The sequence below is a fragment of the Oreochromis aureus genome, linkage group 18 (assembly GCF_013358895.1).
Source record: "Oreochromis aureus strain Israel breed Guangdong linkage group 18, ZZ_aureus, whole genome shotgun sequence".
Taxonomy (NCBI): domain Eukaryota; kingdom Metazoa; phylum Chordata; class Actinopteri; order Cichliformes; family Cichlidae; genus Oreochromis; species Oreochromis aureus.
This window is the reverse complement of record NC_052959.1, coordinates 25,105,665-25,128,655: the sequence shown is the minus strand read 5'-3', so window position 1 is coordinate 25,128,655 and position 22,991 is coordinate 25,105,665. Positions and strand designations below refer to the sequence as shown.

Here is a 22,991-nt window from a genome sequence, read left to right as displayed (position 1 = left end):
AGATCATTTGAACATGTAAGAAATATGACGAGGGGGAAAAAAAAAAAGAAGCACTTTCACATCTTCCTGACAACCGTTGGTCAGGAAGAACAAAATATCAGCACTGTTGGTTCCAGCAGGTAGAAAGAGGCAGAAAATTAGCTGTCACACAAAGTGCTTCTCTCCCAGTGAAAGGTCACCAGCATGGCTTTATTCTGCAAAAGGACATTTCCTGTGTTTCTTTCTTTCCACAGTGAAATTGCAGAAGAAAGTCTACAGAACGCTTGCAAGAGAAAAAGCTTCACCGAGAAGCACTTAAGATTTAATTGACAGCAATAAAAAATATTTTACAGTTAACATTTTCATTCAGATTCTCAGAGAGACTCAATTACTCAGCATCAATGACAGGACTGCCTCATTATGGCCAATATTAAAATTGCATCCAACCCCACTTAATGTGACAGTTATAATCTAGAATTTTAATACACGTCATTTTGAGTTTTTATTGCGCTTTTTGCCTTCTTGGGTGATTATCTATCCATCCACATTTTTACTCATAATAACTTCTTTTCCTCATTTGTGAGAACTGTACTCACCACTTTATAAGCCAGCTAAAATTCAAGCCCTCCTGAGGGCCCCTTTGACTTATCGAAAAGCTCAGGATTCAGGCTAGTTCATCTACTCTTGGTTCTGTGTGATCCCAAGCACAGAAGCCACACCCACCCAGTGTTCAAAACAGCTGTTTGTGACAGAAAACCAATCAGAAGAAAGCTGGGTTTAAGGGTGTGTGAGGACTGAACCGTGAATCAACTAAAGCTATTCTAGCAGAGTGGGGTGAAAATGAGCAAAATTAATTACTTAGTTCCTAAAAATGATGTGAAGAATTTGCTACCAGTTTGCCAGGGTTCAGGTTTTGATATAAAACTGAGAAAAACAGATTAATCCTGCCGAGCCAAACTCAGGGTGACTTTGATGACTGATAACAGAGGAAGCACAGATATAAAAAAAACTTATTTTCACATACTTTTATTTCCACAGTTCTCCTAGCATTTTTTAACATTATTATTATTTTATTTTTTTTACATAAGAACAGACTGTTATACACAGATATTGAAGCAGGGCAAAGGGGGTGAGGGAAAGAGACAAAAACCATACAAAATGGTGTCTACTCAAGCACAACAAAATCTATGTGTATAAAATTGTGTGGGTTGTTCCACTGTGGTGCACCAACCACTACCTCAATTATTTATCTTTTTTTTTAAATAGATTAATAAAAATACAATCTTTTAAATGGACCTTTAAGGTGGACAGCAAAATTAAAGATCTAGAGCCATGATGACTGGATCAATAAAGTAGGGCAGTGTGGGTCAACGGAGCCACGCAGGAAGGGAGAAGTTGTGGCCAGGTTAAAGGTCCCTCCCCCCCGCCAAAACAACAGCCTCTTTTTTTTTTTTCTTTTTTTCTCTTAAAAATGGCACACAGCATCTAGCGCTGGCTACTTTTCACCATACACTTGTACACTCAACATGATCAACAACGGCACACACTGGGGGCGGAAAAAAGAAGAAAACAAAAACACAGTCTTGTGTATTTTCCGTTCATACGCCTGCCTTCGGAAATGTTTGCTCTCCGTGCTGTAGTGCTTCTTGTTAGACATGTTTTAGTGGAGAGAGCAAAGGAAAGGGAAACAGATCAAAGTTTGTTATCTGTGTGTGTTTGAGAGGTGAAGGGGTGTAGAGAGCAGCGTTTGTGTGACAGTGGTCGTGATGGCTCCATGCTGAAACATGGGAGCTCGATCCGTTTTAACACATACAGATTTGTCTGCAGAACAAAATGTGGATCTGCAGCCTGGAAAAAAAAGAAAAATGAAAAAAAAAACCAACAAAAAAAAAAAAAACACTGGCTTCAACCACAGTGTCTGCTGAACTTCACCTGCAGCACCCCAGATGTCTGCTGAGGATACCGCGGCTCATAAATACTCAATCTACGGATACCTAGCTAGAACATTTTCACTCTTGCATAACACAGAGACCACATACACGCATAAAACCACCTATGTGTATCTCAGTTGATGACTTCACAGTCCACTATGACGTGCTGGTTGGCCACCCATCACCATTAGGTGGCGCTTGACCAGACTAATCATCAATTCTCCAGTTTTGAAGCAGCACAGGGAGGTAACTGGAGGGCGATGGGGGGAGAAACGGGAATACAGGGACAGCCCTGCTGGAGTCACGGAGCTCGGGAATGTCGTGTGCCTTCTATTTTCTTTTTTTGTTTGTTTTTAAAAATAGTGTATCATTTTCAAATCACGGATCCGTTGAATAACCTGGCTGAGGTGTAGCAGGGCTCCCCGCCCCCCCTTTTCTTTTTTTTTTCCTTTTTTTTTTTTTCTTTTTGAAATATTTATTGAGGAACCGTCATGGCCGCCCTCTGCTCAAGTCAGGGAGGTCAGTTACCAACAGCCCCCCCACCAGCAGCACTGGTCTGCTCTGAGGACCCCGGCTGTCTGCCTGCCTGCTGGCCTTCCTGCCTGGCGGCGGGTTAAGCGGTTATCTTGGACTTGGAGGATGGAGCCATGCACAGAGTGGCCTGTGGGATATGTGGAGAGAGCCTGGAGCTAGGGGTGCCTGGGACCCTGTCATCTGTTGGCTGGGAAGTAGTTGGGGTCCAGGTAGTTGTAACCTGTGCTCTGCGGCAGGCAGTAGTCCCGGTCCAGGAAGGTTTCTGCCTGGTACACTGGCTCCAGGTGGTGGTTAGGCTTGTGGGTCTCAGTCTTGAACAAGCTGGAAGATAAGGAAAGGTAGGTTTAAGGGACTTCAGCACTGTCTTTCTTTTTTAGACCCACAAACTACAGCCATCTTGCGTTCCATCTACCATCTATGGTAACTACACGCCGTCAGACAGGTAAATCACATGTTGTACTGTGAGATTAACTTGTAGTGTACAAAAAGGAAATCAAGCAAAGTCAATGACGACTGCAGGAACCCAAAAATTCTCTGTGGAAACCCTTAAAAATGAAAAAAAAAAAAGGGGGGGGGTTCAGTTCAAACTAGCTTTTAGAAGGGGTTGAATGTCATTTAGTGAGCGGCATACCACAAACAAATGCAAAACATCCTGTGTTTTCAGTTCCACCATGTTAAATGTGTTAAAATGTCAGCAATATTTTCATCATGGTGCAAAGCGACCAGCACTGTGTATGACTGTTTGGTAATAAAGGTAGTGGAGCTCACCAGTCGGAGCAGTTGGAGCAGAAGTCAACTGAGTTGTCAGGCGGACAGTCCTGACAGTGCCACCGCACACCCAGGATGGGCTCCATACCACAGACGTCACACTGCGCAAAACAAACACAAACATATTCATCGCCCGCAGAACACACTCCCACAAACGTATGAACATATTAACACCTTCTCTACACTACAAACTTGCTTCTGAAGGCCTTAGAGTAATTAATTAATTATTATTATTCAATAGCATAATTTAGATTAATAATGCCATTAAATGTGCACATTTTTTAAGTTCATTTTAAAGCTTTGCAGCTTAAGACAGAACTACTTCCAATATTTCACAGCCTCCAGTAGTTCTATTGGGACCTGTTAAAATATAGTTTTTACAGTTTATTTATCGTGTAATGACAATCGAACACATTAAAAAAAAATACATATTTTCTCTGCCGCCAACTTGAATTTTTTTCCACCTCAGGGTGTGATTTAAATGCATAACATTTTGAGGGAACATGTATATGCAGATTCCTGATCTTAATGTCATCACTGCGCAGTCTTTACCTTATAGCCTATGTGCCGGATCTCAGTCTTATCCTCCTGGATCTCCTGGAGCTTCTGTTTTTTCAGACGTTTCAGCTGTAAAAGTTCTTTGTATTCTGGCAAACTTCTCAGCTCCACAGGTACACTCTCTTCATCCTGTTCAGACAAACAGGATGTTGTTTGACAGTCATCAGGAAAACCACGTACATAATATTTCCTCAACAACTACAAGGATCCAATCTAGATGCTTTTTACCCTGCAGACTTATTTACAGCCCGCAGCGATCAGTCTAATTTTAGCTGGGCACAAGCAACGTATCGATAAGTGAGTACATACTGTCTTTCAGCCTAAAGAACAAGAGTGAAAACCATGGTGTCCTTTACAAAGACACAGCTACCTCCAGCTATTTGTATGAAGAAAAGAATAAAGCAAACAAAATCCAGCATTTTATTTTACAACAAAAGCATCACACTTCTACGTTTTGACAAGGAACAGCTTTGTGAGTCCAGTTAGGCTGCCGACGCACTTTCCCTCAACAGACTTTCAATCTTCCTGCAAACACGACCAAAATAAAAGACAACCTGGTGAAGTGAGAAATTACTGTGACCCACGCTGGCAACACCTTTTTGACTTTACTCCATACTGGCGGTGCCAGAGGTTTCGTTAACGCGCTGATGGAGACGGCAGCCTGTGTACTCAGCAGGCCGCAGCGACCTGGTTTCACTAAAAGGTTACTGCCATCAAAGGCAAGAGAAAGAAATGTCAGCGCCTGGATAATGGCGAGCACCAGGAGTCGCGCAGTTCAAACAGAATGAAAGGAAAGTCTGGTCAGGTCCCCTGCTCTGATTTAGGCATTTTTAAACAGAACAAGCAGCCATGATTGGAGTAAAAATCAAAAGCTAAATGCTTCCCTTCATCCAAATGTGCTAAAGTGGAGCTAAAAAGAACAGTCTCTACAAAAGCATACGCAAGAGAGCAGAAGAGGAACACAGGTGCAGTAATTTTACCTGAAATTGCTTTAAATGAACTATTCAGGTATAGAAACAAATTCCCAAAAGCCTGTAACACATGCTTTTAGCAGTCTTTATCCTACAGGTCACTGCTTACATGAGAAGGAAGAGGGTAAGACTGTACACAGACAGAAAGGAGGAGAAGCCATGAGGTTCATTATGCAGTAAAGTCACAAATAAAATGGGAAGAATCAGTGAAAACAGGATAAGTCACAAGAAAGAAAGAAAGACAAACCTTTGAAAGAAGAAAAAACACTGAAAGACAAAAGACTGACCGAATCATCAGCCGAAGGGTCCTGCACACTGTTGTAATATGCTGAGCGTTCATCATCTTCATCCATGTAGACTGGAGGCTCGTAGGAGGTCAGGAAGGTGGACGGCCGGTACAGGTGTTTGTTAAGGTGATGCTGCCGCTTGCTGGATGCCTGGAGGGTTAGTTAGAAGAGCGTAAACAAGGCAAATATAACTAGTAGTTAACAAATTAAGTATGTTTGTTCTCTCTAAACTACAGGGTTGTGCAACATGAATGAAATTAGTATTATACTATTATAAAACACATCCCTGGTGGTTATAGTCTTGGTGTGGTAGTTCATTCAAAACCAGATATAATCAAATGTAAACATAATGTCCAATTTAAATGGACTTTGCTCCAGTGTTATGAAACAACAGCTGTAATACAAGACAAAGAAAAGCTTTACTAAATGGCAAAAAAATGAAAACACGATCTTTGTTGATACTGTCAGCACATCTACAGTGATATGAGCATACGGTGGCTGAAAAGTACCGAGAGACTGCAGCACAGAAGACATGTTTGAAGCAAACAGGAAATGGATGACATTGCATTATTTGTCCACTTGAGAGCAATAAAAAGCTTCGTTTTCAACATCATGTTTTATCACCCTGTTCATATCTTTGCCAGCAGGCACAGAGTTTAATCCAGTCTCCAGCGAGCGCCACACAAACTCCCGATCTTATCATTAAAATACCATTTAACTGAAAGCTGATATGACAACACTGAATTAGTTGCCCAGCATAAACTTTAATATTCAAAGGCAAAACCATTACTTTCAATGAGATTACTTATTCAGTATGGCTAAGGGGGGGTTGGTAATTGAGTTACCTTTTTAGTGTACATGCACAGGTTGGGTGTTCTTCCAGGCACAGGGATACCAGCTTTTGTCAGTTTGATGAAGTACTTTTGAACCCTACTGGCAACCTGGAAGGTTTTAAAAGGGAGATGGCTCTGTTAATCATTTCCAACTGAGGAGCAGCTGCTTGAAGCAAATGAGCTCTCTCTCTCTCTCTCTCTCTCTCTCTCTCACCCACACCGACACACAAACACACACACAATATCCACGTACTTATAGGGGGTGCAGTTAACATACAAGTCAGCCTGCCTTTTACCACTGACAAGCATACACTTTTTCAATTTAACAGTTTGTTTTTTGCAATTTCAAAGTCACAACAGGACAATAAAAATAAAAGCAAAGATGCTTTTTTGAGCTTCTATGAGATCAAATCTTTCGGTGCATACATCTGCAGATGTGTAAAGAAACCAAATATTCCAAACTAAACTGCTATAAAATGTAACTTAATTGAAGTTGAGCCTCATTTTCTTTGTCACCTGTTTTGCTGTTCGATTGCCCAACTCATCAGCAATCTTCTGCCATCTTCTGGATTCGACTTCCTCAGGTGGGAATTTAACAAGAAGCTGCTCCAGTTTTTTCTATCAAAACACACAAAACATCAGGTTAAAATTATTGCTTCATTCTTTAATGTTTAATAAATCTAACAGAGGTGTTGACAAAAATCATGTTTTGTTTTTTTGGTGGGGCGTTTTTCATTAGAGGGGATAAATGAAAAATACATAGAACTGATCACCTGATCATGGTAAATCTAAATTAAATCTATTCAATTCAATTTTATTTACATAGTGCCAAATCACAACAGCAGACACCTGAGGGTGCTTTATATTTTATGATGAAGTCCTACAATAATACAGAGAAAGCCCCAACAATCGAATAATCCCCTTTGAGCAAGCACTTGGCGACATAAAGTGCATAAATTAAGACGTATTAATAGCGCTGTACCAGTTTTAAACAGGTCTTAAGTATTTATTTTCTGAATTGTGTTTGACTTCTATTTTACTTGCAAACATGCAGTTTTATGACAATCAACCTCTAACAATCTAAACTTAACAATTCTGGCAGCGTGCTACAGTACATACAAACTCTTACACTCTTGCTACCTACCTGTTCTTCCACAGTCCACAGCTGGTTAAATGTGTCGGGTTTGTTTGGATGACAAATCCTCCCCCTGATCATCTGTCAAAGCACAAAAAGTGGCAGCCATGTTAGAAGACTGACACAAGACAAAAAAATAATGGGCACACCACCGTTTGAAGAGCTCTTTACATATGAACTGCCTGGCACGCTGAGTCAGTCAGTTTGACAGAGAAAGCCTGGCTGTCAGATGTGACTTGAGATGTGTCATTGGGAGGATGCAGAAAAACACCAACTCTTTTGAGTGACAAACAAAATCCTGTTAGGATTCAGAGAGTGTAGTCTGGGAAAATGCTAATGTGTCTGCACAAAATAAACAGGGAGAGCAACAGAAATAATCAAGGAGTTGTTTTCTTAGTGCTAAGTGCTTTGCCACGTCTAATCCCAGCAATCAATTAAAAGTGAAACCTTGCTGCCGATACCATGTGGGAAAACACACGCGCACACACACACAAAACAGAGGCTAAGAATAAGACTTAATCAGAGGAGTGGGGGAGAGGTGTGCTCCTCATGTTTCCATAGATACCATCCTTTGTGCTCACATGCGCTGCATGTTTAACTCTGCCAAGAAGTAAGAATAATGGAGATGAGGTTGGAGGAGGTGTAAAATAACGTGACGATTGTAGGGTGACCTGCAGGAGATCAGTGACTCACCAGCTCCGACTCTTAGAAACTGATGTCACAGAACCTGCACTAATGATATACTGGGAGATAACTGCAGCTGTGATGGCAGCACCTTGTGAGTGTTGTGCAGAATCTTTTAGTAAGGACACTGAGGTGTACCTGCGTTTGCCTGCCGTTCTCGGGCGCGTCACTTGTGGGTAGAGGGGAGTACATTGTGGATGATTCACCTTCCTTCTTGGGTTCAACGGGACTTTTTGGTCGAAGAGGCAAACCTGGATAGGGAGAACAGATGTTTCCTTTGACAACAAGAAAGAAATAAAGTGCACATACACTTGATAAACAATCTATTAACAGGGCAAGTCACGTGCCTTTGTCAAAGATCAACTTTAGCCGCCTGGTTTTCCGTTTCTTGTCGCAGAACTCTCTTTCAAAATCCCCAAGGCCTGAGGTGTACTGCTCCCAGGCAATGTCAGGGAGCTGAACAACATGCTGAGGACACGGCAAGCCTAGATTCACCTGAGGATCGCACAAATCAAGGGCCAAATTCAAGTTAAATCTTTAGCCTAGTTTTACTAAAACACATCACAACAGGAGAGGAAAAGACATCCACTATAGTCAAAAAAAAAAAAAACTCTACTGGGAATGCTTTATACACTTGAATCTGCTACTTTTCTGCTGTGCACTTCCAGGCTTTGTGCACAGCACTTAGCTGCACCAAAGGCATTGTTACCCGTTTTTGCAGCTGTTCCACAAAGCTGATGGGATCGGCAAGCGCCTCTCTCTGATGGCGCGCCAATGTTTCAAGGTCCAGGATGGCCTGCGTGCGCTGAGCCTCGAGAACTCCAATAGTCTGCAGCAGTCTCTGATAACTGACACAGTGGGGAGCAAGGTTAGACAAGAGTAGAAGGAAGACACTGCTTACATTATTTAACCTGACACTTGCAATGCTGCAGTGCATCAAACTTTTAGACCACACACCATGCATAATTCAACAATGTTGCTGAGAACCTAAACAGTTGCACAAAACATGACCCATTTTCAAAAAGTTCCATCCCATTCTGCAAAGAAAATATAAACAGGTATTACTGACTCCATCTATGTGATTATCACCACAGTGGCTGGAGACTATGCATCTTCTTAAACCAGATGCTATAGCAAAAGCCTAACAAGTGTAGAGTTACTGATCTAATGAAGCCCATTAGGGACTCTAACTGCACATCTCTCAGATTTCAGACCAGGTATCAAAACCTGTGCATGACAAACATTTGGGTTTTGAAGCACTTCAGGAGCCTTGAGTGACCTTTCCTCTCACACTCTCTGGGGCAATGGGAGAACTGCAAACTGAGCTGTCAATGACTAATTGTGCTAGTGACTCAGAGCCCTTACAGTGCGAGCAGAGCCCAAGGAATTGACAGGAACGTGACAGCATCCTACACAGCTATAACGTAATGCAGGTGCTCAGTGGAGCAGAGTGGATCAATCTCTACTAACACAACATGAATGAAAATCAATGCACAGGACACAATTTCTACAACAGAAGTCAGCTTTGTTTAAAGTTGTGTTGGGCTTTTTGGCTTGTACAGCATCCACTTGTTCTATGCATCGATGAAAATTCAGTCTGTCTATGCATTAGTGGCACCAAAACTACTTTCTGTGATACTGAGCGATTGTGATTCAATGTATAAAAAAAAAAAAAGAAAAAAGAAAAAAAATCTGCAAAAGAAAGCAGTGAGAAGATCCATTTTAAGGGAGACTTGGCTCTGCTTCTCACCACTCTGGACATTCTCCAAGTGTCCAGAGACAAGTCTGGTGTTCCATTGCCACCTACTGGGCCTGAGGTCCACTGACAAACATCACTGCCAAAGAAAAGCTGGCCTGGACAATATTAGTGCAATGTTAATGTCTCATAATTGAGAACAGGGATCTACTTAATATGTTTAGGACAGAGACATTCGTCAAAATCCACAAAACTGGTGCAAATATAAGATGTATGAATCAAATTTGTGCCAATTCTCCACGTTCAGCAACTCCAAAATGCCTCGTCATGCCTTCCTAAAAATGACTCCTGGCTGCATTGATCGGAGGCTTTGAAATTCTCCTTACTCAGCACAACCAAACCTTGGCATGGCACCGAAACTTGATCAAATTATCAGGTAACACAAGAGCAGTGAAATCTTATTCTAAGCCACTATCCGAATATGAAACATTTACGGATATTAAGTGTTCAAAGACAAAAGAACCCCAGCTGATTATGTCTCAAAGTCCTCCTCTACCCCTCCTCCTCCTCCTGTGAAGATGTACAGCAAATCAGACGAACTGCCACAGCGCAGTTAGCAGAGCCTGACTGAGCGCGGCATGGGACATGTCCACCAACATAAACATCTCATCTTTCAGGACAAATAACAAAAAAAAAAACAAAAAAAAAAAAAAAACTACAAATAAAGACCAACACTGAGAAATCCTTTCTCTAAGAAACAGCTCAACGTACCGAGAGAAGAGATAACAAGAAGCAATCAGCACAGTAATTTTACAATCCAATCTCCTCGGGCTTTGGAAGAGTGACAAGTGGCAGTTAATTCACACAATAACAGTCCCAGATTGAAGGTGGAAATTAACTGCTAAAACATGGGAAACCTAAACAATAAGGCGGGAGCTATAGTTAGACGCTCCCGCAATTACTGGCGGACATATTTAAACATTCTGTCTGCGAGTTGGTGGTGCAAAAACCCACGAGCTTCAACAGTAATTCAGGATCTCTGCTGACTTGTAATCTGCTTTCCAAAAAGACTGCTCAATGTTTTCCTTTCATTATATTTACAATGTATTGTTTGTTTTTTTCAAACTCTCTCCATTCTAACGTGTGATACAACCAGGATCTTCACACAAACTTCTTTGGGTGTATTCATCTTTATTGCACTATAGTACAATTTCTGAGCCGTTTGTCACTGACTATGTTTGGCCCGTTTGCACTCGGAGGCTCCTCTTCTGTGTTTCCATACATTACATGCAGTACAAGATCTACTTTTGAAGGCTTATCTATACAATGTTTATATGTATTTTGTACATATCTTGTGTAACAGTGATAAAAACCTCAAGCCAGAAATAGGTGAGATACACTGCCCTGCTATATTCTTATATATTTCCTACAGACTTGAACAACCTCCTCTATCCTCTACAGGGCCTCAATCAAGCAATCAATTGATTGAGGCCCTGTTCAACTATAGGACCTACATTGCGAATACTGCTGTGAATCGGGACCATTTTTGTTTGTTTAGCCTTTTTACCTATATGTTCTTTATTTATTTTATATTTTGGTTTTTTTTTTTGATGATTACAAAGCGTATTTGTAATTCAAGATATATAGTAACCACCCTGCTCTTTTTCTGACTGTTAATTCACATCATGGTATAAGGTTCAGTTACATGTTCTGACTGGACATTACATCCATGTGACTGGATCCTTTACCTATGTGATAACACAAGCACAAGTTACTCTAGCGAGGCAAAGGTTAATTATTCATCCTTGAAGGAGAAACGAAGGGTTATTGAAATCATTAACAGAAAAGGAAGAAAAATATTGCTCTACTTGTCAAATCTTTGCCTTTTTTTAAAAACTAAATAGTGAAAAGTTTTACCAATTCAGACCTCAAATGTATCAAGCCAGGGGGTTAGAGGTTTTCAATAAGGAAGCATTAAAAACATTAGAATAATCTTGGAAAAGAAAAACCCTCAGTACTTCAAATGAATCGCTGGTTGATCAAAAATATATCGATAAACATTTGCAAGAGCTACATCAACAACAGATTAAGAGAGCACAATCCACAGGGGAGCTCCCACATACTCTTTGTTGTGTTTAAGAGCCAGGTGGTCCGACTCGAAGTAATACACGTCTGGCTCCTCTTCCTCCTCCTCCTCCTCCTCCTCCTCCGCAGCCTGGCTTTGTGTCAACTCCTTGCTGTGTTCGGCCTCTTTCCCCTCTATAGATCCACCATCCTCACCACCTGCCCTGTCCCCAGGATCCCCAGACACTGGCTCCTCATTGGAGTGGCCAATAGAGTCTGAGGGAGCTGGCTCCTCCACCATAGAGCAGTCCTCCTCCTCCAGCCCAACCATCACCTCCCCCTCTTCCCTCAAGGGACCATTGTCTCTGGGAGGAGAGCTGGGCTTGGAGGAGCAAGCTTTGCCACTGGACACAGCCCTTCTGGGTGAAGTCCGCCGAGTGTATCTGTGTTCGTAGAGCTCTGTGAAAGAGGTGGATGTGCTGGAAATAGAAGGGTTGCACTCTGGCTCTGTGGGGGAAGGGGGTGTTGTTATTGGGGATGTGGTTTCTCCTGAGTTGCTGTTGTTGTTGTGGATTGGACTACTGTTCATATTAGTGGTGGAGAAGGAGGTTGAGGCAACAGATTCCTGCACTGGTGTCAGCAGCCGTCCATTCGTATCGCTCTCGCTCTCCGTCACCTGCTCCTCATGAGCCAGACAAAACGAGTCGCCTACTACGTCAACCTCCATCTCCTCCACTTCCTGCTCCTTGGCCACTATCAACTCAGGGACAGAATCATCCAGCACAACCTCAGATGTTGGTGCAGATGAGGATGGCAATTCTCCTGAGCCAGAAACCTCCATATGCCCAGGGACAGAGTTTCTACAAGGCACAGCGGGATCAGGGGATGAGGGAGTCCCCGTCTGACTGCCGTTGAGCAGTAACAGGAAATTAGTATCAGAGGTGGGATTTGAACTAGACTTTTCACCAAGCGTGTTTGATTCCTCTGTGTTATTTTCTCTGAGTCCATTAGAAGCTTTGTGGGCATTTGGAAACTGAGAGGCCCCATCACACTCCACATGACCATCCTCTGCATCGTCCCCTATGAGCTCACCTTCCTGTTTACTAAGGATAGGTGACGCAGGAACTGTGTTAGCAAAGTTCTGGTTGGGTAATTCCTCACAACTGTTGTCCTTGCTAAGCTCTGGGACTGAGACAGGACTTTCGGGTTTCACAAGCTCAGGGTCCTTCTCCTGTCCCTGAGACTCTCCAGAGCGAGAGCATCGCTTGGCCCTTTTAATTTGAGGAGAGGCATCCCGCGCCCCATTCCCTCCATCACAGTTCTCTGACTTTTCAGGGCTAATGTCTTTTTCTAAACATGACTGGCCTCGCTTCCTGGAACTGGTCCATTGATCGGCCTCTACCAGAGAAGCATCAGAGTGAGTTACATTTCCCTGCAACAAGGCCTGTTGTTGGCCATCCTGCGAATAAGTGTCCGGTGTCTCATCATGCTTTGTCTCCTGTTTAGCATCCTGCTTTGACTCCTGCTTAACATCTTGGTTTGACTCCTGTTTTGTGTCCTGCTTTGTCTCATTTTTTGATTCCGGCTTGACGTCCTGTTTGGCGACCTGCTTCGACTCCGGCTTGACGTCCTGTTTGGCGACCTGCTTCGACTCCGGCTTGACGTCCTGTGTGACGTCCTGCTTCGACTCCGGCTTGACGTCCTGTGTGACTTCCTGCTTCGACTCCGGCTTGACGTCCTGCTTCGACTCCGGCTTGGTGTCCTGTTTGTTGTCCTGCTTCGACTCCAGCTTGGTGTCCTGTTTGTTGTCCTGCTTCGACTCCTGCTTGGCGTCATGCTTCGACTCCTGCTTGGTGTCCTGCTTCGACTCCTGCTTGGCATCATGCTTCGACTCCTGCTTGGTGTCCTGTTTGTTGTCCTGCTTCTTCTTGGGCGAACGGGCCCTTGGCAGTGGAGACACTGAGGTCTCCTCTGGCTGGGCAATGCTGCGGTTCCTGAGGGTTCGACCACAAAAGTTCTCATCCAATCCATTGAGCCCCACTGATGACCTTGTGACACGCGAGGAACGGGATGCGGCCATACTATGGCAAGTGCCTACAGTCTCCTCATCCTGGTGCTCTCTCCTCTGCAGCCAAATGCGGGCACCTGCAAGATACACATGGAGAAACTTGCACTTAAATGTCAATATAACAACTGAAAGCTATAAACATATGCAGCTCACTGTTGCATTAACATCACAGTTTTCAGTTTGACTGGTTTCACTGGACTTGCATGCTAAAAATGAATGCATGAACAGTACCCTGTGGTGTTTCAAACAGAAGCATGTACCAGAAGGCCTTTGTTAAATACCACTCAGGTCATTGCTCACACCAGAGGGGTATTGATTTATTCTGTCATTGTAGCTAAGCAACACCTTCTGTCCACAGGCAAATCTAGATGTCTTATACCAGGTCAGTACACAGGGAATAAATTCAAAAGGGGGGGAGATCTTACATTCGCACAAGGAAACAATCATGTCAGATGTTCCTTTGTGCCTAAATGATCAATCAGTCTGTACACACGCCTCAAATGGCACAGCTTTGAGGCTCATCTGTATGTGACTACAGCTCAGCAAGCATTTTAAGATATGAAAAGACCACAAGCAAAGAAACAAGGCGGGGGGTTTTTTGTTTTTTTTTTTAAAAGCCATCACACAGATTGTGTATGTCTGTTACAGCAAGGGAATATTTATTTCCTCCTTGCAGGCATTTCTGCTTTTTGTCCTGAGTAAAATAAACATAGTTTAAAGGTTGACTGATTTCTGACACTATAATTCTCACATCCAATTCAACAGAGATAATACTGCAGACATATGTTTTGTCATCATACACTGCAGGCCATTTATCTCTTCATAACAGGTGTGCCAACAGGCTGCTATCCTTCTAAAACTTATCACAACATACAAAAATTAAAATCCCCTGGGAACAAAAATTCTACATAGGGTTTGACAATAAACATCCTGATACAACTGGAGGTAGGGCTGTGCGATATGACCAAAATCTCATATCCCGATATTAAGACATCTATCGTCCCGATAACGATATAAATCACAAAAATGTAACATTTTCTGTAAATTCTGTGAATGTCGGGCAGCTCGACTTGCGTGAAGTGTTTCCAGCTGGGCGTCGCGTACCTGGAGTCGAGTGTTTTAACTGATGCATGAAACGATACATTTTTAGACATAGGTTGTAACGGCCGCCGTTTTCTTTGTGAGTATTTATTACACAGCGTGCTGCGGGGAAATGCCTGTTCTAACGTTTGAGTCTAAGGTTTATTTTTTAGCACCTGACGGCTCTTTTTTGCTTCTCATCCGTAAAGACTCTGCATCTTTCACATGATTCAGTTTATTTTGAAAAGTCTCAACAGGATCTTGAGCTTTATTGTGAAAGGTTTATGTGGAAAATAAACAGGCGGACACAGGGTGGTTTTACCGTCATTGTTGCTAACGACAACGCATAAAAACAAGCGCTTGTCCGTCTGTAGTGTGGTTATATTAAATATAAGAGAAAGAGAGAACTTTAGGAAATTAATATAGCCACTACAGTGACCATCAAAATAATGAAAAATATTGCCGTAAACAGTTTATTTTGCGACACCACGAAACAAACGATAGCGTAAAATGAAGCGATAGACGTTTTTCTATCGTCATCCGATATATATCGTTATATCGAACAGCCCTAACTGGAGGCACAATAAAGCCTCCCAATGTTCGCTCTTTGTGTCACTAAATTATTCTGCAGATCAAGACAGACCAGTGTGAGTTACAAGAAATCTTGGTTTATATATTGTGAACTGAGAAATTAACACTATGCAAATGCTACCATGAACTAATAACAAGCCAGTCTTTGATACCTCAATTCTTTACCAAATAGCTTAAGCAGAAGGTGCTGTAGCTCAGAGAGGTAGTGTGTATTTAAAAACAACTTTATTTAATTTTATACACTATTTAAGGCTTTAAAAACAAATTAACGAATTTTAAAATGAACTCCTAAAAGGACAGGCAGCCAGTGTAGCGAGGACAATGCAGTCATTTAGCGCTTGTATGAAGTAGTCAATTTTTTTATTTTTTTTTTTTTTTTTTTGGGGGCATATAAACCATCATCTGCATGTAAATGGAAAGCAATTTTATGCCTCTTAAAAATACAGTCAAGGGGGGGGGGTGTATAGGGAGAAAAGCAGAGGTCCAAATATTGATCCCTGTGGTACCCCACATGAAACTAAAGCTGAGGATGATCTGAAATCCAAAGGACTGACACAAAACGTTCTCTCAACCAGGTAAGACCTAAACCACTGAAAAGCAGCACCACGAATACATAGTTCATGGTACCGTTAGTAGTTATTACACATGTAATATTACACATGAGCCAAAGTGTCTTCCTAAAGTCTACCCATTTTTTTCCTCCATATACAAGAAAAAGTCATGTTCTCAAATCATCTTGATTAATATTTGTCTTCACCTCTCTCTTGTCTTGATGTGATCCATTTGTGTGGGTGATGGCTGACCCGCACTAAAATGAAAATACAATAGAAACTCATCTCCAACTAAATGGTAAATGAGCTGGTTCTTATACAGTGCCTTTCTACTCTACTTGAGCACTCAAACTGCTTTATACACCCAGTTACGCACATTTGTCCAAACACTTTTTTACCTCAACCTCTAGGCAATCCCTTGTGACTGCAAGTCGATTACACAGGTAACCTATCTCCAAACAAATCATCGTCTGACTCGGACTGACTGCAATCACTCTCAAACAGACTACAGTGCAGACACGGAAAACTGGAGACCCGACAGCCAAGTATTCATTCCTGTCATCCTTCTTTCAAGTTCACCACCTGGTGCACATGGATAGTTGGTGCATTATAATGTAAATTACAAAATTTCACGTGGACCCTAGCAGACTGTCATACAGTTCATAAATGCAGACAGATTGCCGATACATTGCAATCAGTCTGAGTCAATCTGCACTAATGGGCAAAACTTAACTGGTTGTAGTCTGATCGTATCCCTACATAAAAGCAAGACTGCCAATCACCTATGTCATTTTGCAGTTAAATTGCCATCCCACAGCAACTATGTCACAATTTGTAGAGGTATTTATTAACGTGTTTTAAATCTATGAGATCCTGGATGATTTTTAAAGTGAATTTCTCTGTATATAGATGGCAACGGATTTGCTATTTTCACCAATTTATCATAGTGAATTGTTGTATTGTCTCAAACAGATTTCACATAAATGCCAACTTGACCCAATTCATTCGCAAACTTATAGCAGACCAAATCCATCTTGTTGCTCTTTTATCATCATTTTGATTTAGTAAAGTTGCTTTGAAGACTGCAATCAACTGTGAGTGGTTGCAGATGTCATCATCATCTTTGAAGCAACCAATTCCACGGCAGCAAGATCAGAAGTTCATTGCCCACAGTTGCAATAATTTTAGTCATGCTGTAGTCTCCAACCACTATTTTTTCCACAGGTGATTGCAACATGAGGAGGGAAAAGGAGAAACTCGTGCCACTATTAGTAAGTTAGGAAAATAATGGTTGAGTCGAGCCTGATGTTATATTAAACATAAAGAATGATTCCCAGCCTCTTCCTCAAGCAGAACATCGTTTTAATTTAACATTGATATCAGCAGAGACCCAAAGCCAAAGTATGACTATTGAATCAGCAATACAAAAAACTGGATCACTGCATCTCTAATAAATGCACACATATAGACAACTAGTTCTTGTTTCTCTCAGCATTATTATTATTATTTTTTCTTTTTTTATGCAGCATATTGCATTAAGATCATGGAAACAAATTAATACAATTTCTCTCTCATATATATATATAACAAAAGTCATGGAAGCATTAAAAACAACAACAACGAAGAAGCATTCAAATTGTAATTACAATAACAGTTTACACTAGATTATGTTGTCTTACAAAGTTATTAAAACAAAATAAGTCAATTAACTCCACAATCAACAAATTTGAACAAAAAAAAAAAAAAAAAAAAAAAAAAAAAAAATACAGAAATACCTTACTCTAAGTACAAAGTATTAATAATCAAGTTATCTTTGCCCACAGAAAGATGCAGCTAATGAAAGGGAGATTGTAACGTTCCTGCTCCAGTTAGAAGACAATTAGTCCCCAGTAAACTTGCTGCTGACACATCCTCTACATCATGGTCCAACTAATAAATCTACCCACAAGGACAATAAAAACACAACATGCTAGAGGTCATATTAAAGTGACATTCAGCAACGGATGATCTCACTGGATGTCCTTTTATAGATGATGAGAAACAGTAGTAGCCATATATTAGGGACAAGACAAATCGCATCAATTAGCGCCATGGACGAGGTGCTCATTTACATTAATTCCCAGTACATCAAACTGTGAGCTGACCTCTGTCAAAACTGATTTAAAAGCTCCTTGTCTCCCACTCGGACAGTCCCTCCCTTTTCCCACACTGTGCTAACATAGCACCATCAAAGCCACACAGGCTACTCCGGCTACAAATACATTTTGATAATACTCCTTCAGGGAGCTAACAATAGTCACCTGAAACGAACACTACCACATGCACATATTACTCACACTCTGCTAAAGAGCCCAGCTGAGAAAACTAATGTGATTTGTCCATGCATAAAATAAAAGAAAGAAAAGCAGAAAACGGGGAGCAGGAGGAGCAGGTTTTTTCAGACAGAGCACTCACCCTTTGACTCAACACGACAAAACTAATTAAGCCAGCTCATCTGACCTGCTCCCAAAAACTAGGAAAGCTAATCACTACATCAAAAATAATTAGTGCTACAGCTGGGCTGAATAACTTTATAAAACATTTGATCACACTTCCACGTTCCTAATAATTAACACGTTCCTGGCTTAACTCGCAAGGCCTATCTTAATAGTTAAGATTAAGCCCAATGTTGCATTCAGGTGCCAGATTTCACAGTTATTAAATTAAAGTCGTCATTACATTGTAAATCTGACTACCCTGCCCAACATTAGGTTCAAACCACAGTCAGACATGCCTGACAGAAGTGCACTGGACTGGACTGACTGGAATGTCATAAAATAACGTGGTTTGCATATTTTCACATCCAGACTGTTACTGAGTAGGTAAAGACGAAGGCGTTCTGGAGTTGCAAATATTAACTACAGGATTTGGGGATAAATAAAGTCTCTCTGATTCTGATTAAACACCTTCAATGACATGACTCTCCTTGGCCTTGGAGCCTGTAGTTAGCAGGCATTAAACTACTCGCCACAACAGTGATTTCCTAAAGTATAAACACTGTGCAAGTTAAGGTTTGTTTATTTTATTTAAAAGGGACATTAACGTGAGCAAATGAGGCGGTGTCACCGTTACAATGACACCACTTCATATTATGACAGCATTTTTGATTATTTGGGAAACACTAATTTATAAAAGTATGTTCCTCAGTTCTGTGGGTATAGTACTCCAGGTATGTGCTGCTCCATAAGAAAACACAGCCTGCAGCCTATCCAGAAACTCTTTCTCTAAAAATATAAAAACAGTTTAGACCAGTAATTACAAACCTAGCAAATATAAAGAGATTTAAAGGAGACAGAAATTCACAGATTGGTTATGTTGCAGGGTTCAACATAACCAATGGCTCTATGGCCTGGGGCCAGTAAATATAGCTGATTAGTCAGCTGCTGGTCCATTTGAGTGCTTCCATCACAGCAAAATGGATGAAGCAAACATTCGATTGTCCATCTTTTTTTCTTAATGTCAGTATTTCCACCTTGTAGTCTAAAACAGTGGCTTTCAAACATTTTATGACCAAGTCACACCAAAAGGCAAGCCTTCATGCCATCTCTACTTTCTCCAGTCGTCTTTTAAGTTGAATACTGTCAGATGACAGCACTCCAGATAACACTTTTTCAGCATCTGCAACTACAAGACACCTATGTTTTAGATAATTGCTTTTTAGTGTGAAAAGCACCATGCAGTTACAATATAGTTGACATAAAATCCCAAGGCACACCTGGATTTGCCTCAAGGCAAACTAATTGGGAGTCACTGATATAAAAGTTTAATATTAAAGGAAGCATATGAAGCTATTAAAAGAATGCAGAGCTTGTTAGTGCCACAGGAAAACACTGAAGGCGGCTACGACAGGGAAGCAGACTGAACATTCACACATTTTCAACTAAAAATAGAATTGCGCACAAGCTAAAATGCATTTCAAGGTTAAAATTATATAAGGTTCATTCCAAAAAGTGCTTCTTTTCTTAGTAAAAAGGTTGATGAAAACAGTAATTATAACACAGGTGTAAATTATGGTGGCGCTGCAGCTTCTACACACACCCCAAGAAGCAAACGGGCAGTGTTTGCTTCCGTGGTGCAGCCTATAGCTCCTAACATTTATTTTAGAGGTTTTGTTAGCACCTACTGAACCAAAACGGAAATCTATAAATTCTGCAATACTTTATAAATTAGGCTACTCAGCCATATGTAAACATATTAAAGCTTAAAATGTCTGTCGCTCCCCAGGGTACATCACCGTGTTAACTTTGCTGCAGACCAAACCTGCTTGGAAGCAGGTTTTGTTGGAGATTACGGATGAGCGTGTGTAAAATCACCACATACTGACAAATAGATTCTACAGAAAATAGGATCACCATTCATGGAAGAAACCTGAGACCACAGGGTAAAGATAGTCCGAGGGTCTTAAGTTTTTCAAGAGCCCTGATAAGAATCAATAAGAAATATGAGTTACCAGAATCAGCTTTAGTCATGCTTTTTTCCCTCCTTGCTGCAACTGTTAAATGATTCTATTGCTCTATAAGCCTTAATTATATGATCCTGATATAGAACACCAACTTGTACTTATTAACCTTAAAAAAAAAAAAATCTGGGAAGGAGGGGCGTACATTGAATTTATGTTATTATATTTATTTTGTATTTTATTTTGCTCTTTAACAGTTAAACACCGCAGAGGCGGCTATAACTTTCCTGCTTTCCTTAACTTTCCTTTCCTGCATGTCTAAATAAGAATTTAATGGAAGTAATCTGTTAGAATTTCACATGTGTTGATGAAAGAGCCGCAATGCTGATGTCCCTATTAACTTACACAGTTACTATTTTTCCAACTTACCTTCCATGCTTCAATTAGGCTAGACTTTATTAATATAAAAATCATTCCCTGTGCTGACAGCAGACCTGTCCATGTTTGTGGCTGGTCAGACGCTGCTGCCTCTTTCATGTGAACACACACGGCTAGACTGGGAAACCTCGAGTAGACTGATCAAGTTAATAACCAATTTTATGTGACTTCTTAGCCTGATTGTCTAAGTTAGGAAAAGCAAACTCTGATGTGCTGTTAAGCTGGATTCTGATGTTGTTTACTTTTCTTTTATAGGATGCTTGGAGCTTTTATACCGTCTAACCCCCCCCCCCAAAAAAAGATGATACATTAGTCAGAGTGGTTTATCACCAAACTGCTCATAAGTCATACCAGCACTACAACCATTATATCAGACTAAGAGTCACAAGAAGACACTGTTTTGGTTAATTTGCATTTTCTCCTTCTAGTATATGAGAGAGTAGACTCAGCCAAGGATACATGCTTGGGATTCATGTTTGCTTCCTATATAAACATTTAACTGTGATGTACTCTTCTCCATGAAATAAGATTTATTAATCTCTTGATCTTTCTAGAAACACACCAACCATTAAACCCACAGCTGCCAATTTACCACAGTAAGGTGTGACAGTGTTCTTTACAGTACTAACACCACATTGCAATGTACAGTCACCGATCTTGACACACCAAGACCAACTTGTACTGGCAGATATCCAGAGCATAAGCAAAGATTTTGAGTGTGAAAGACATTGTATGTAATTAAAAGGACCCATGTGTTACTGTACTCTCAAATCAACCCACTTCCTGCCCCTCTCTAAAGCGCTTGTTTGGTTGTAGAGTTATGTTAACACGTGGTGTTTTTTGCCTGCACTGTCGTGACAGATGTCTCATTTGCCATCACATAAAGAAGCACTGCTTTCACTAAGATAGCAAGCCTGTAAACTCCCAAAACTGTGCACTAATAATAAACACGCAACTCACAAGAAAAGTCAACTGTTAGGAAACCAGCTAATCTAAATGTGGGTAACAGAGTTTGGTATGATGCATGTGTTTTCCGATAAATAAACGAGCTCTGTGCCGTTTTACCGTCCTGCTGGGCTCATCATCTCCGCTGCCGACCTGAAGTTCAGCACTTCCACTGGGCCTACTGGCAACCAAACATCCGCGAAGTGGTGCTGGTGCACATTCCGATGAGAATCGCTCAAATCCCTACATCCCAGCTAAATCAACTGCCGCGAGCTCCAAGCCCACGAAGTTGGGAGGCACGAGGATGCTGTTTAAACTGACGAGACTGGACGGCGGCGCAGCAACAGCAGCAGCACGTGCCAGCCGGCTGAGTTGAACACTAGTTTTTGCAGCAAAAAAAAAAAGTTCACGATTAAAACTCACGACCACACGTCTGGACAGAAACAACCCAGTTATTTCACGGGGAGCTTGCGAATGAGCTAAACGTTAGCATGCTCCAACTTCCAAGCAGACCTTAGTTGACCTAGCATGCCGTTTAGCGGGCTAACCATACAAAACTAACTTACCGTTAGCTCTCGGGGTTTAATTAAATATATATATATATATATATATATATATATATATATTAACACTTGAGACACCAAGCCGCAGACTGTGGCACCAGCAGAATTAAATTCTAAATTATTATACACGCTCCCTGTGACACTCAACGGACAAGTGTGCTGCAGTCTAACCGAACATTTTTCCCCTCTTTCTGTTGTGCTCGACTAGTTAGCCAAGTTGGCTAACGTTACCTGTGCTAGTTCTCCTCGGCTAGTTTTCCCGTTAAGAGAAGAATCGTGGCGATTCCTGATGAAGCCCCTCTATTACTGACACCTAGCACATGCTAGCTAGCGCGACATCAGTCAGGGGCGTTAAAGCCACAAATAAGACAGCACGTAGATGGAAGAAATCGCCGCTAACACGTTTTCGCCGAGGTTTATATGTCCAGCACTGAGAAGTAGCATGATTAGCAACCAAGCACTTGGTAACCAGCTAGCAGCCGAGGCTAGCCGCAGCAACCTGGCATTAGCTTGCCGAGCTAGCTGATTGTTCCGCGCATAACTTTGCCGATGTATTTGTGTACTGCCAGCAATGGCGGTCACACACATTTTGAGTGGGCTAATAAATTCAGTTTCTGTCGTTTGCTCCACCACAAGCAACGAACTGGACGCACACTTCTAAACAGCTTTTGTAGCTTAAGAATTAGACATACCTCACTTCCGTAAATTTGCTGCACGCTCGGCCGCAGCCATGTTTTCAATCCAGTCAACTAGTCGGGGTGTGTGAGCAGCAAGCGCTCTCTCGTCAAAATGCAACACTATCCTGTACATTTTTAGAGTGCCTCTCACTCTGCAACATTTCCTAATTTATGGCTTATTGACACTTTAAGGAGAAACA

The 22,991-nt window shown here is 41.4% G+C and overlaps 1 protein-coding gene across 4 annotated transcripts; it reads right to left on the bottom strand.

Moving 5' to 3' along the window:
• Positions 1–989: 989 nt before the first annotated feature.
• zzz3 (zinc finger, ZZ-type containing 3) lies at positions 990–22,955 on the bottom strand. 4 transcript variants are annotated; one of them, XM_039601762.1, is made up of 13 exons: positions 22,346–22,618; positions 21,672–21,930; positions 11,500–13,585; positions 8,390–8,528; positions 8,028–8,175; positions 7,819–7,931; positions 7,006–7,077; positions 6,378–6,479; positions 5,874–5,969; positions 5,029–5,178; positions 3,765–3,899; positions 3,213–3,313; positions 990–2,765 (listed from the first exon to the last, which is right to left on the bottom strand). In XM_039601762.1, exons 3-13 carry the CDS (start codon positions 13,518–13,520, stop codon positions 2,621–2,623), a joined length of 3,222 nt encoding a protein of 1,073 aa, XP_039457696.1. In that variant the 5' UTR covers positions 13,521–13,585; positions 21,672–21,930; positions 22,346–22,618; the 3' UTR covers positions 990–2,620. The 4 variants fall into 4 exon arrangements, with proteins under 4 accessions (XP_039457696.1, XP_031586873.2, XP_031586875.2 ...); XM_031731013.2 differs by lacking the exons at positions 21,672–21,930; positions 22,346–22,618 and adding an exon at positions 22,807–22,955; XM_031731015.2 differs by lacking the exon at positions 21,672–21,930.
• Between the last annotated feature and the right edge of the window lie 36 nt (positions 22,956–22,991).

What these genes read in the sequence shown, in the direction of transcription:
- zzz3 (XM_031731013.2), bottom strand. Translation starts at nt 13,520, where the DNA reads ATGGCCGCATCCCGTTCCTCGCGTGTCACAAGGTCATCAGTGGGGCTC. An exon ending in GCTCTTAAACACAACAAAGA is followed by an intron (nt 8,529 to 11,499) that starts GTATGTGGGAGC and finishes CCACTGTGTCAG; the next exon opens with TTATCAGAGACTGCTGCAGA. An exon ending in GCAATCGAACAGCAAAACAG is followed by an intron (nt 5,970 to 6,377) that starts GTGACAAAGAAA and finishes AAAACCTTCCAG; the next exon opens with GTTGCCAGTAGGGTTCAAAA.